This window comes from Globicephala melas, chromosome 17, assembly GCF_963455315.2.
Source record: "Globicephala melas chromosome 17, mGloMel1.2, whole genome shotgun sequence".
In the NCBI taxonomy this organism is placed as follows: Eukaryota; Metazoa; Chordata; class Mammalia; order Artiodactyla; family Delphinidae; genus Globicephala; species Globicephala melas.
This window is the reverse complement of record NC_083330.1, coordinates 32,625,112-32,639,457: the sequence shown is the minus strand read 5'-3', so window position 1 is coordinate 32,639,457 and position 14,346 is coordinate 32,625,112. Positions and strand designations below refer to the sequence as shown.

Here is a 14,346-nt window from a genome sequence, read left to right as displayed (position 1 = left end):
AGTTTATTTCTTAAAATTTTATTTCGAAAATACATAAACTGTCGTATGAGGAGGCAGTTAAAGAATATATAGCTAAAAGAGTGGGGAAAAAGTTTTATAGAGACACATCTGGCAGTAGTTAATTTTTAAATGTCATTTTTCTAGATTTTGTGACACCTATAGTATTGATATTTGAAAGCATTTAAAAAATTGTAATTTGAAGATTTGCTACTTCCAGGTAGAATAAAATATTTTGAAGCAAAACAACGTTTCCACTGAGAAAAACAAAAAAAGCCAAATAAAATAGCCAGCATTCAATCAAAAACGGACTTGAGGATATGGGGAGGGGGAAGGGTCATCTGTGACAAAGTGGGAGAGAGGCATAGACATATATACACTAACAAACGTAAGGTAGATAACTATTGGGAAGCAGCCGCGTAGCACAGGGATATCAGCTCGGTGCTTTGTGACCGCCTGGAGGGGTGGGATAGGGAGGGTGGGAGGGAGGGAGATGCAAGCGGGAAGAGATATGGGAACATATGTGTGTGTGTGTAACTGATTCACTTTGTTATAAAGCGGAAACTAACACACCTTTGTAAAGCAATTATACCCCAATAAAGATGTTACAAAAAAAAAAAAAACACAAGAAAATATATAGGTGAAGTGTAAAAGGGTTGGAATAGATATACCATAACAGTAAAAACAAAACAAAACAACAACAACAAAACTGGAGTGGCTAAGAAAATATCAGAAAAAAATTACATTTTAAGACGAAAATTTTTACTAGCGACAAAGACATTTTAAAATGATAAAATGATTATTCCATCTAGAATGCATAATAATTATAAACTTATATGCACCTAACAACAGGACTTCAAAATACAATGAAGCAAAATCGGCACAACAGAAAAGAGAAACAGACAGTTCTACAATAATAGTTGGATACTTTAATACCCTTCTTTCAGTAGCAGAACAACAGAAAATCAACAAGAAAATAAAAACCTTGAACAGCATTATCAATCAAGTAGACGTAACAGCCATCTATAAAACATTCCACCCAACAGCATCAGAATATACATTCTTTTCAAATGCACATGGATATACTATATGCTAGGCCATAAAACAAATTTCAGTACATTTTAAAGGACATAAACAATACAAAGAGTGCTCTCAGATGACAACAGAATGCAATAAGAAATCGTTAACAGAAAGAAATTTGTTGAAAATCACAAATGGAAATTAAAGAATATATTCCTAAATAATTCATGGGTCAAGTAAGAACTCATAAGGGGAATTAGAAATAATTTGAGATGAATTAAAATGAAAGTATAACATATGAATACTTGATTGGTCCCACATACTCTTCTGAAAAGCAGAGGGGTTAGACAAAGAGATCTAAATTAATTAAAAAATCATTTATTATTCTGGGAATAAAAAGAACTGGGCTTAGTCTCAGTTTTGCCTTTATCTTTGTGTCTGTTGATTATCTTGGAATAGTCATTACATAGTCAAAATACAGTTGCCAGCTCAGGAATCAAATACTGTCATCTCTAGGGCTACCATAACAAGATACCACAAACTTGTTAGCTTAAAAGAACAGAAATTTATTTTATCACAGCTCTAGAGGCCAGAAGTTCAAACTCAAAGTGTTGAGAGGGCCATGTTCTTTCTGACGCCTCAAGGGGAGGATCCTTCTTTGTCTTAACCAGATTCTGGTGGTGGCCATCAATCACTGGTGTTGGCAGTTGTTTGATTTGCAGCTGCATCACTCTGGTCTCTTTCACTGTTGTCACATGGAATTGTCTCTGTGTGTTTCTGTCTCTGGAAACAATTTGAATAGAAATTTCTATTTTTAAAAAACAAACTGTTGATTATTATGCTCTATTTAGATACTTCCTATAACCCACACCCACCTCCATTTCCCCATATGTATTTGAGAAGGAGAGAGGAACTCCTCTGAGCTATCATATTGGAAAGAATCAATAATACAATGTTTTACTAGAGATGCCTCTTATCTAAAATATTTGAATTAAATATAAAATCTGGGGAAATTATCGCCCAGTTTCCCTCTTCTAGAGGCATGTTCTAAATGATAGGCAGCAGAATATTTTATACCCATGAGGTTTGCTGACATTATTGATTTGGTCCAGGATCTGTACTTTCTCTCTAAAGAAAACAGTATTCTCTCTTTACTTTCTTTAATATATAATGTTGGTGTCTTAAGTTTATTGTCAGAGAGGATGCTTGTATTTCAAATGGTTTGGTTGTATTTCACCAGTATTATTACAAGATAGTCAAACAATGGCTGGGCTCCAGGATAGACCTCAGTCCCTTTGTTCCACTGGGATACTGATCTGAAAGCCACTGTTTTCTTATATTCCAAAGACCAAATAAATAAAACAAATAAATAAACAAACAAAAAAAAAACAAGTCAATGAAACTATTTTAAAACCAACTCTCTTTTCTTCCTCATCCATGTTAATTCTCTTCTACCTAAAATTGCTTCCTGGAAGTGATTTCTATGTTTCTTAGAGCTTCTTTATGTATATATCCACACTAATGCATATAAAACTGTGCCTTGTAGATCTTATACTTTTTCCATTTGAATAACTATTTTCTCATGTCATATAGAGTTTATCCATTGTCCTAGATATGCATTTTTCCTGTGTATTTGAGCATCATAGGAAGATAAATTCTACTCTTGAAAATGTTAACTGGTCACTGAGACACAGAAAGCTATTATTCTTACCAGTTTTCAATAGTGAGTAGATTCTGTAGGGGTGGAATTTTAAGATGTAAGTATACTGTTTTTCTACACTCAAATTCCGTCCCCTTATCATAGAAATTGACCAGTGAAGTGTGCTGCTGACTTTTCAGAATCCATGTACATATAATCCATTAGGGTATTAGATATAAGATTGGTCAGAAAAGCATACTGTGAAATGTTGCTTTTATTTAAACTCCCACTATTTTCACTACATGGTTTCAAGAGTTTACTTCATTATTGTCCTCTGGTGGTGGGCTCTGTGAACTGCATATTTACGGGTCTGGAGCACATATCTTCCCGGAGGTATACAACTCCTCAGGTACCAGCTAAAGAGTAGATGATAAGAAGCATTCAGATTTATTAAAACTCATTAAGAATATCAGTAGCCTGACTGTTGTTTCTAAAAATATAAAATATTTATCCTTCTGTTGTCAAACAACCGTATTTCATGAAAAGAAGTATAAATCCTTTTTTGCTTGCAATAGAAGAACAATAATTGAAGATATTCTTCATTTGGACCAAATACCTTCTCTGAAAATATAAGTTAAAATAGGAGTTGAAATTTCCAAAATATTCTTTAGGAAATAAAACTCTATATATAATTTCAAATTATAATTTAATTTTACCTTAAATTTAAATATCTATATTGAATTTAATTTAAGGAAGGAAGAAAGAAAGAAGAAAAGAAGGAAAGAAAGAAAGAAAGAAAGAATGGAGGGAGGGAGGGATGGTGGAAGGAAGGAAGGAAGGAAGGGAGGAGGGAAGGAAGAAGGAAAGAAAGAAAGAAGATAAAGTAAAATAAAATAAAGTAAAATATAATAAAGTTATTAAATTAAAAACTACTTATTAAGAAAAAAACGAACGGATAGAACCTTTGGATAAATGGTGGAAGCAGAGCTATACAGACAAAATCTCATACAGAAGCATACACTTACAAACTCACAAAAAGAGGAAGAGGGGAAAAAATCATAAATCTTGCTCTCAAAGTCCACCTGCTCAATTTGGGATGATTCTTTGTCTAAATGAGGGAAGGAAAGAAGGAAGGAAGGAAGGAAGGAAGGAAGGAAAGAAAGAAAGAAAGAAAGAAAAGAAAGAAAGAAAGAAAGAAAGAAAGAAAGAAAGAAAGAAGATAAAGTAATATAAAATAAAGTTATTAAAATAAAAATAATTATTAAGAAAAAAATTTAAAAAAAAACAGACAGAACCCTAGGACAAATGGTGGAAGCAAAGCTATACAGGCAAAATCTCACAGAGAAGCATACACATACACACTCAGAAAAAGAGGTAAAGGGGAAAAAATGATAAATCTTGCTCTCAAAGTCCACCTCCTCAATTTGGGATGATTCGTTGTCTATTCATGTATTCCACAGATGCAGGGTACATCAAGTTGATTGTGGAGCTTTAATCCGCTGCTTCTGAGGCTGCTGGGAGAGATATCCCTTTTTCTTCTTTGTTCTCACAGCTCCCAGGGGCTCCGGTTTGGATTTGGCCCCGCCTCTGCGTGTAGGTCGCTGGAGGGCGTCTGTTTTTCACTCAGACAAGACGGGGTTAAAGGAGCCGCTGATTCGGGGGCTCTGGCTCACTCAGGCCGGGGGGAGGGAGGGGCACGGAGTGCGGGGCGAGCCTGCGGCGCCAGAGGCTGGCGTGACTTTGCACCAGCCTGAGGCTCACCGTGCGTTCTCCCGGAGAAGTTGTCCCTGGATCCCGGGAACCTGGCTGTGGCGGGCTGCACAGGCTCCCCGGAAGCAGGGTGTGGATAGTGACCTGTGCTCGCACACAGGCTTCTTGGTGGCGGCAGCAGCAGCCTTAGCGTCTCATGCCCGTCTCTGGGGTCCGCGCTTTTAGCCACGACTCGCGCCCGTCTCTGGAGCTCCTTTAAGCAGCGCTCTTAATCCCCTCTCCTCGCGCAGCAGGAAACAAAGAGGGAAGAAAAAGTCTCTTGCCTCTTCGGCAGCTCCAGATCTTTTCCCGGACTCCCTTCCGGCTAGCCGTGGTGCACTAACCCCTTCAGGCTATGTTCACTCCACCAACCCCAGTCCTCTCCCTGCGCTCTGACTAAAGCCCGAGCCTCAGCTTGCAGCCCCGCCCACCCCCGCAGCTGAGCAGACAAACCTCTCGGGCTGGTGAGTGCCAGTTGGCACCTATCCTCTGTGCGGGAATCTCTCCGCTTTGCCCTCCGCACCCCTGTGGCTGTGCTCTCCTCCACGGCTCCAAAGCTTCCCCCCTCCGCCACGCGCACTCTCCTCCCGCGAAGGGGCTTCCTAGTGTGTGGAAACCTCTTCTCCTTCACAGCTCCCTCCCACTGGTGCAGGTCCCGTCCCTATTCTTTTGTCTCTGTTTTTTCTTTTTTTCTTTTGCCCTACCCAGGTATGTGGGGAGTTTCTTGCCTTTTGGGAGGTCTGAGGTCTTCTGCCAGCATTCAGTAGGTGTTCTGTAGGAGTTTTTCCACGTGTAGATGTATTTCTGGTGTATCTGTGGGGAGGAAGGTGATCTCCGTGTCTTACTCTTCTGCCATCTTCCCCTCCCAGCTATCCGTTTTTTCTAGACTTTTCTTTCTTCAGCTCACAAAGGGGCCCCTGAGGATTAAGCAGAGGAACGTCAGGGTTTCTTCCAGGCCAGCTTCAGCCCTGGGATGTTCAGGGCAGACTCTCATTACAAACCTCAGTTTCTGAGGCTCCTGGCTTATGGCCATTTAGTATAGAAGGAGGCTCCTGGCTGGGGAAGGCTCAGACAAAAAGATGCAGGTTCTAATCTGTGGCAGTGGGCAGTGGGCTGGGGGGGGGGGGGAGGTGGTGGTGTCAGTGCAGGAAGAGGCATTCCCTGCCTTAGGCATTTAAACCATTGCCTTCTCTTCAGGATGGCTCACCTGCAAGATTCTGTGGGGTCCGCCTCCTGGCACCATGCTACAATTGCCGGATTTTGGGTCTGGAGCAACCCAGGTCTTCGTCCGGCATTTCCGGAGAGTGCTTTCTCTTCGGAGCACATCTGGGGACTGGCTTCTCTGCTTCCACCTTGGCTGGCGTGGCCAAAGGAGCATCTTCCAAGGGGAAGAGAGGGAAGACATTCCAGTTTGGAAGAATAAAAGCAAAGACACACTCTTCTCTACCTTGTCCTGCCCCAAATATAAATTCATAGCACCTTCACATTTTTACAACTATGGACTTAAAAAGACCAAGAGGTTAAGGGGCCTACCCAGTGTTACACAGGTAGTGGAGAGGTGTTCTGTTCAATGATTAGGTTCATGTTGGGGCTCCGGATTTACAGCTGATAGGAATGTGAGGACAAGCTCATGCCATTTCAAACATTTCCAAGTGATACTGAGAGAGATGTTAAAGGTGCAAAACGAGGGTGCTGAATGACCTCACAAAGTGGGAATGGTGGGCCCATTTTAACATGAAATTGAAAAGAAATTCATGACAAAAGGACATCATAGAAAATGACAACATAATCATAACACTCCGCTCTCCCGTGGAAGTAAAATTCATTAGAATCCTCTCTCTCTCTACCATGAAAGGATGAGATAAAGCCTCAGCAGCAGCCCCCGTGAAAAACATGGTCAACAGGGTGAAGGGGTGTTACTAAGACCATATGGTGCGACTCAGAGAAGCAAAGAGACAACTCTGCCCTTAGCCTGATGAGGCCCACAGGAAGGAACATTTGTGGCAACCTTGGATAGTGTGGCAATGAGAGAGAACCTTCTTTAGGAGGGGACTCCCTGCTGCCGACCTTGAAAGAGCAAATATGGGACATTCGTTTACTGTGGCTCTTGCAGAGGCGATGTGCCCAGAGGTTGGGCCACCCTGCTTGACAATCAAAGCACCTTGTATTCCTGTGCTGCTTGAAAGCTCCAATCGCCGGATTTTGGGTCTGGGGCAACCCAGGTCTTCGTCCGACCATTCCAGAGAGTGCTTTCTCTTCGGAGCACGTCTGGGGACTGGCTTCTCTGCGTCTACCTTAGCTGGCATGGCCAAAGGAACATCCCCGTAGAGCCGGTAGCCGCCAACCAGGCAGTATGTCTCCCCGTGCCAGCCCAACTGCGTTTCTCCACACCCGCGGTACAGGACATGGTAGTGACCAGGTGTAGGACGAGAAACGGGAGGCACTGCTGCTGCAAAGAAAATCAGAACTGATCAGTCACTTCTGCTGTGCACAGTCTCCTGCCAGAATTTCCCTCTCTCATGTCTCTCCCAGTTTCTGGCTGAAGACCTTTTAATCTACTTGACGTCCAAAACACAGCCTTGGCCCATCATCTCTATGAGTCCCTAGAGAAGGGACACTGGCTGCAAAAGCAATCCCTAGAGCCTAGGGCTGCAGCAGATGAGGAAGTCTCTTCACCGTTCCCAGGGAAAACAGTAGAACCCGAAAGTAATTGCAATCATGATCCTCTCCATCTCTCCCTTCCGCAACAGAGAAAACATTTCTTGCAGTCTGTCACTTCTGAGGCTTTCATGGAAATGTCTTTCAAGTTTTGAAAAAAAATAATCTAATATAAATTGGTTAAGAACCCTGCCCACCTTGGCAACCCCTCTTGGCCCCATTTATACTGCCTATTTCAACCACACTGAACTCTAGCTGTCTAATACTTTTATGTCGATTAGAACAAGGACAAATACTGAGGCAGAGTGATCAGGAGACTCAGAACCGGGTTCTGGGTACCAAGTCTAGGCTCACATCAACCCAGCCTCCTGGGACACCATCTCCTCAGCCCTCCAGTCTCATTAGCACTTCATCACCCCCCCCCCTTCGTTCTTACGGTCTTCCCATCAATATGGCAACACCCTCTCCCCTAGTACTCAGCAACTCAGTAAGGGATGTGTCTGAGGGGACCGATATAGATGTCTCCATGATAGCACAGTGGTGCCTGGGTTTGGAGGTGCGGTTCAAGAGTGGTCCGGTTCCTCAAACCGCTCCATTTACAATTTGCCAACAAAAATGCACTTGTCTTTTGTTAAGAGGCCAATCAGGAAAGGGTCTGAATGGAAGCATCCTGTAGCCCAAAGGGTAAGGCTACATTTATAAAGCTCAGAACCGTCCTGCACACTTGTCCAGGGATGACCTTTCACTTGTCCTCAGCAGTGAGAACTGTGCGTCCCTGAAGGCGTCCCAGGTCACCGGTATTACTTACATCTGGGAAAGTGCTCAGCTGTACGTAGTTGGCAACCCCCACAGGAACATGTGCCAGCCAGGTGAGGTTGTGTGTGTATCATACCTCCTGTAGAGTTGCCCTGTCTGGGTGTACCTGCTGCACTGCCCACCCAGGGAACAGAGCACAGGTTAGAGTACACATACACTATCCGGTCACACATTCTCACACAGACAGCCAAAAAGATTGGTATCTGGTGGAGAACTGGTAGAGAAGTTTCTCTGAGTGCAGCCCGTTTGCACAGTTATGCTGCCATGGAAACTCTGAGAATGCCTGTGAGGGCATCACTACCCAGTGAGGTCATATATGGAACCTTTGACTTGAGGGGCAGGCTTGAGGAGGAGGGGCAGTTTTGTGGAGGAGAACAGGGTAGAGGCAAAGGTACTCTGCCTCGCCCCTCACCCCTGGGCCTCCCCACCCATGCCCTAGTGTAGTAGACACCCCACGTGGGGTGTGCCGGTGGGCTGGCACAGCCGCAGGGGCCACAGGAGGGCAAGAGAGACCCATATTCTGAGTTTGGCTTGAGAGACAAGATTAACGTAAGAGACAGCTAGGTTGTATGGCACTGACCCTAAGAGGCAGAGATTTGTGTGGCCTGGGGAATCAGGGAAGGCTCCTTGGCAGTCGGCCTGAAGGACAAGTGAGATTTGGACCCATGCGCAAGAGAGGGAAGACATTCCAGTTTGGAAGAATAAAGGAAAAGACACACTCTTCTCGACCTTGTCGTGCCCCAAATATAAATTCATAGCACCCTCACATTTTTACAACTGAGGACTTCAAAAAACCAAGAGGTTAAGGGGCCTACCCAGTGTTACACATGTAGTGTGTACTGTAATTGTATGCTTAGGTTCTCTCTCCCTTAGAACACTAAAAGCATTTTAAGGACAGAGACCACGTGTCTTTTGTTATCCCTCTATTTCCAGCACCTAGCATTATGGCACATAATATTTGTTAAATTTATTTGTTGTCTTACGGAAGGTGAACTGGAGATCTGAAGAATCAGGAAGCCTTACTTCTCATTTACATACCTTTTTATAATTCTTGTGGTTCTTTGTTATGGCAGTCCCTGGAAACTAATACACCCAGGTACAACTTTTTAAAACTTTTTATTTGGAGATAATAATAGACTCACAGGAAGTTGTAAAAATAATACAGAGAGGTCCCACATATCCTTCACCCATTTTCCCCCAATGGTTACCAGATGCTTTCAGACCAAAGAATAGAAAAAATTAGAATATGAGATGTTTTAAATTCTTGCATTTGTACTTTTTTAAGTGGTTTATTTTTCAACTTTTCTGTCTTGTTTCTAATTTAAAAGACTATGAGATATATCCCCTCTTTTTTTGGATTTCCTTCCCATTTAGGTCACCACAGAGCATTGAGTAGAGTTCCTTGAGCTATATACAGTAGGTTCTCATTAGTTATCTATTTTATACATAGTAGCAATAGTGTATATATGTCGATCCCAATCTCCCAATTCATCCCACCCGCCCCCACTTCCTCCCTTGGTGTCAATACGTTTGTCCTCTACATCTGTGTCTCTATTTCTGCTTTGCAAATAAGATCATCTATACCATTTTTCTAGATTCCACATATAAACGTTAATATATGATATCTGTTTTTCTCTTTCTGACTTACTTCACTCTTTATGACAGTCTCTGGCTCCATCCACGTCTCTACAAATGACCCAATTTCATTCCTTTTTATGGCTGAATAACATTCCATTGTATATATATACCACATCTTTTTTATCCATTCCTCTGTCCATGGACATTATATGTATACATATAGCTGATTCACTTTGCTGTACAGTAGAAATTAACACAACACTGTAAAGCAACTATACTCCAATAAAAATTAATTTTTTAAAAAATTAGAAAAATAAATAAATAAAAAGAACTTACAGGAATAAAAGGCATTGAAGTTAAAAAAACAAGCAAAACAAAAAAACAGACTATGAGAGATTTCAAGCATGCCATTTCAAGCTACCATGTCCCTAAAATAGCACATGCAGATATAAATAACCTTTATTCTCAGTAAATGGAAAATATGACTTAATATGATTCTACAGAATTTTGAATAGATGAATTCAACATATAGGTGTGAGGCTTGTTTTTTAGCCTAATTTGCATAATTATTCTCATGTTTTTTGTTTCTCATTTAGTTGATGTAGTTTAGCATCAGTATTCTTTAGGTTTCCTGTCATCAGCCATTCATTATGGGCATTAATTAAACACTGTACATATCACTAAGAATACATATTTTTTAAGCTGTATAATGGTGAAACTATCATGAAAGCTAAAGTTTGAGGTTGTGATAAAAAATTGAAGCCAGATATTTAGAAGGTCTGCAATAAAAAGAATCTTAGCATTTAAATGAGTTTAGAAGCACTGAAATACAGGAATCAGCAGATCAATATTATACTATCTATCTCGAAAAGAAATGAAAGAAGGTGTGTGGAAAAACAGCACTCTCATTTGTCTGCAGAAAAAGAAAACTGGAACAACCTCAGTGAAGGTCAATTCAACAATACAAACCAAAACTACAAATGAACATAACTCTTTTGTCCAGCAGTTCAGCTTCTAGGGCATATATATGGATACACTTACACATGTATGAAATGACATACGTAATGATTACTTATTGCAGCATAATTTGTAACAGTAAATATGTGGAAACCAGCTAAGTGTCCACCAATGAGGGGTAAATTATGGCATATCTATCATTTAAAAAAAAAAAGTTGAGAAAGCTTTTTATGCATTTGTATGGAAAGATATCTGAAATAGATTACTAAGTGAAAGACAAGCAAGGTGAACAGGTATATATTGTAATACTAATTAAATAAAAGTAAGAGACATAATATACACCCACATGTATTATTTATTTTGTATTTAAACCTATTAACCTTTTATTGAAGTGTAACATATATATATATACAGAAAAGTGCACATTGTGTAACCTCAAAGAATTTTCATAACTGAACATACCCATGCAACTGGCACCAAGAGTCTAGGTCCTAGATCAAGAAACAGAACATTTCTATCACCCCAGAGGCCTCATCCTGTCCCTTCTAGTCACTATGACCACTCTACAAGAGTAGACATTACCCTGATTTCTAAAAGCATAGGCTAGTTTTGCTTGTTTCTGTACTTAATAGGAATTGACTCATAAAATGTATACTCTTCTGTGTCTAGCTTTTTCATTCAGTATTGTATTTGTGCAATTCATCAATATTGCACACTGCTCAATATCATTGCTGTTTAGTATCCCACTGTGTAAAAAAATGGGCCACAAATCATTTACCCATTCCACTATTTATGGATATTTGGGTAATTTCCAGTTTGAAGCTATTATAAATAGCACTACTATGAACTTTCTAGTATATGCATATGCATGTCCATATACCTAGGCAAGGAATTGCTGAGGATCTGCATATCTGCAATTTTAATAGTACTGCCATACAGTTTGCAAAATTGATTGTACCAATTGACACTCCCACCAGCAATGTGCAAGAGCTCCAATTGTTACAAAACCTCACCCACACTTGCTATATTCTGTCTTTTTAATTTTAATTATTCTTGTATTTGTGTAGTGATATTGCACTGTGGTTTTAACTTGCAGTTCTCTAATGACTGATGAGGTCGAGCACCTTTTCACATGCATTTACTATTTGCTATTTAGATATACCCTTGTGTGAAGTATCTAGGTGTTTTGCCTAATTTTCTATTGAATTATCTGTCTGTTACACTTTTAAATTTTGAACCGTGTGAATACTAATTTTTAAAAATTTTAAAGTAATGTAATTAAAAATATACATAAATTTTATAGTGCTCTATGCTGCATGTTCTCTCCTTCGAGATTTATAATATACTAGTATTTCAGAAGCTCTAAAAAGTCTTAAAATTTTCACCACAGAACAGTCGGAGAAACGCTGTTTCCATTCTTGTCTAATTTTTAGCTTTCATGGAATTAATAATTGCTTCCTTTTTCTACTTGCTTATATTTTTAAGTTCTCTCTCGAATTTTATCACGTATTTCATTAGATCTATCAAACATCTATCAATATAACTACCCAAATAGTCAAAATTAGTAATCTAAATAAATTCAATTACACTAACCAGTCTTTCTTCTTGGAGTCTGCCATCTTCCTTCTCTGGTGAAAACGACTGCTCTCTAATTCTGCCACATATCTTTCACCCTGGAATTTCCCGTCACATTCTCCTGGTCCTTTTTTCTGGATCCCACATCTTTCTCTTTCTTGTCTTGCTCTCATGTTTCGTTGGAGCACATCCTCTAGTAACTTTCCCTTAAAAAAAAAAAAAGGTGGATGGATGGATGGAAAATAAATGTTTTCATCCTTGTATATGTGAAAATGTTTTTATTCTACTCTTACTCTTGATGGATAGTTTGACTATAGGATTCTAGGTTGGAAGTTATTGTCTTACAAAACTTGAAATTTCACTGTAGTGTTTTAGCATAAAAGTGTTATTGTTGAGAAACCCAATGCCATTCTAATTCTCATCCGTTTATTCCTGCTCCTTCCATCTGAAAACTTTTAGAATCTTCTCTTTATTCTTAGTGTTCTGATCTTTTTAATGGTGTGCTTTAACATAGGTCCTTTTTCAGTCACTGTGGGTAGCTGGTGGGTCCTTTAAATATGAACATCTTTGTCTTTTGGTCCTGGAAGAAATTCTTGAATTATTATTTTGATCATTTCCTCCCTTCTTAATTTTTGTTCTCTTTCTCTAGAATTCTGTTTGTAAACTGACTGGATGAATGAATGAATGAATGGGAAAAGTTTTCTGAGCACTCTTTGTAGCAAAAAGCTTATTAAGGAATGAACCACAGATTATCAGACCATATCTTTAAAGCTAAGTATTTCATTTTAAATTATCAAATTTTAAAACACACTCTTTCATTACAGCTTCCATTTATTGTAAAATGTAACACTGCTACTCTCATTTCAGGCAATACAAAAATACAGGAAGCACTGATTTTCTGTAGGCAGAAATCCCTGATTGAAGTCAGGCATTCCCTATTACTTTTGCTTTAGAATTCATTAAATGCCTAGCATGGACTTGGTATTGTGTATAGTATTTGCACCACACTTTGCAAAATAGCCATTTCAGGTGTAGAAAAGTGTTTGTTTAAGGTAAAAAGATCTTTGCAGTCTTTTTTGGTTGGCATTAAACACCGCATTCTTCCCAGATCTATAAGAAAGAAATGTTTGCAGTCTTACCTGGAATCAAGGGAGGGACTCTCTCAAGGTTACTTTTCAATCTCTGTCTGTAATTATGGACGTCAGGAGAGAAAAAAAAAAGTCAGAAAAATAGGTCCCTAGTAGAGAAGCACTCAACGGGAACTAAACATCTGAACGTTTAGACAGGATTAAACTCTGACAGGGCTTATCAGCCACCCCCACACGACTGAAGTAGTTGCAAGTGAGGTTAGACTGGAGTCCAGATAAGCAAGTGAATCTACACCCCTACCTGACTCACCGGGCTGAGAAGCGCGGAGCCCTAGTAAGTCACCACCGCACGTCCTCAAAGGGCTTTCCGCGCAGGAAATGGCAGCTGCCACACCCACCCCGCTACCTCTGTCTGGTGTTTGGCGACTCCCGGAAGACGCGCCGATGGGACCAGGGGAGATTCCTCCTGGGTGGGAGGGTCCGCTGACTGAGTGTGAAGCTGCGGAGAGGAAATTTCCCCACAAGAAAACCTTTCCAACCTTGTGGGTTGCGGGGAGAGAAGACAAATTGAGCGCCCCTGGCTCACTTCCCCACTCCCAAGCCCCCGCCCGAGCCCCGCCGGTGTGGCACACGTCGTCTGGTCGCCACAAGGCGGAGATCTCGGGCCTGAGGCCGAGGCCGGAGCCTTGCTGGGAGGATCGCGGGCCAGTGGCCCTCATCCCCGCCTCGGCATCCGCCGCTGACGTCGCGTGAGAAGTCTGGGGAGGGAGGAGCTCCGAAAGGCGGGCTCGGGTGGCTGGCAGCGCCTGGGAGGGCCAGGTCGGAGAGAGGAAGCTCCTCCCCTGTGCGCCCCGCCGCCGCAGAGTTGACCAGTCTCTAGAAGAGAAGAGTCCGCTCCGGCTCCGGATAAGCAGCGGCTTGGCGTGCGCTGCGCGGAGAATGGACGGCCTCGTGACCTCATGTCCGGCAGGCTGTAGTGCCTGCCGATACGGCTCGCGCAGGGGGTGGAGCCGCGGGAGCGGCTGGCACTTCCGGAATCGATCGGCTGCTTGAGTGCCCGCGCCACCCGCTACCATGAACGAGGAGGCCATCTGCAGCGCCCTGCCCACCATCCCGTACCACAAGCTCGCCGACTTGCGCTACCTGAGCCGCGGCGCGTCCGGCACCGTGTCTTCTGCCCGCCACGCAGACTGGCGCGTTCGGGTGGCCGTGAAACACCTGCACATTCACAGCCCGCTGCTCGACAGGTAGGGCGCCCTGGCGGCTCCA

At 41.7% G+C, this 14,346-nt stretch overlaps 2 protein-coding genes across 25 annotated transcripts in view; one reads left to right on the top strand and one right to left on the bottom strand.

Moving 5' to 3' along the window:
* Nucleotides 1–911: 911 nt before the first annotated feature.
* On the bottom strand, nucleotides 912–14,346 carry LOC115850920 (uncharacterized). 17 transcript variants are annotated; one of them, XM_070043960.1, is made up of 8 exons: nucleotides 13,484–14,346; nucleotides 13,129–13,175; nucleotides 12,008–12,195; nucleotides 9,528–9,693; nucleotides 6,567–6,854; nucleotides 5,613–5,783; nucleotides 4,072–5,322; nucleotides 912–3,072 (listed from the first exon to the last, which is right to left on the bottom strand). In XM_070043960.1, exons 1-2 carry the CDS (start codon nucleotides 14,187–14,189, stop codon nucleotides 13,165–13,167), a joined length of 717 nt encoding a protein of 238 aa, XP_069900061.1. In that variant the 5' UTR covers nucleotides 14,190–14,346; the 3' UTR covers nucleotides 912–3,072; nucleotides 4,072–5,322; nucleotides 5,613–5,783; nucleotides 6,567–6,854; nucleotides 9,528–9,693; nucleotides 12,008–12,195; nucleotides 13,129–13,164. The 17 variants fall into 17 exon arrangements, with proteins under 17 accessions (XP_069900061.1, XP_069900060.1, XP_060142947.1 ...); XM_070043959.1 differs by having other exon boundaries at nucleotides 13,388–14,330; XM_060286964.2 differs by having other exon boundaries at nucleotides 912–1,800; nucleotides 2,977–3,072; nucleotides 4,015–5,322; nucleotides 13,129–14,320.
* Nucleotides 13,659–14,346, top strand: part of LOC138842386 (receptor-interacting serine/threonine-protein kinase 2-like) — a 35,539-nt gene continuing 34,851 nt past the window's right edge. For 4 of the 8 annotated variants that reach the window (XR_011376817.1, XM_070043965.1, XM_070043964.1 and 1 more), the window contains exon 1: nucleotides 13,882–14,324. The gene's annotated coding sequence lies outside the window, so the exon portion shown is untranslated. Of the gene's footprint in view, nucleotides 14,325–14,346 lie in introns of all 8 variants that reach the window. The other 4 variants (XR_011376819.1, XR_011376818.1, XM_070043961.1 and 1 more) reach the window with 4 other exon arrangements.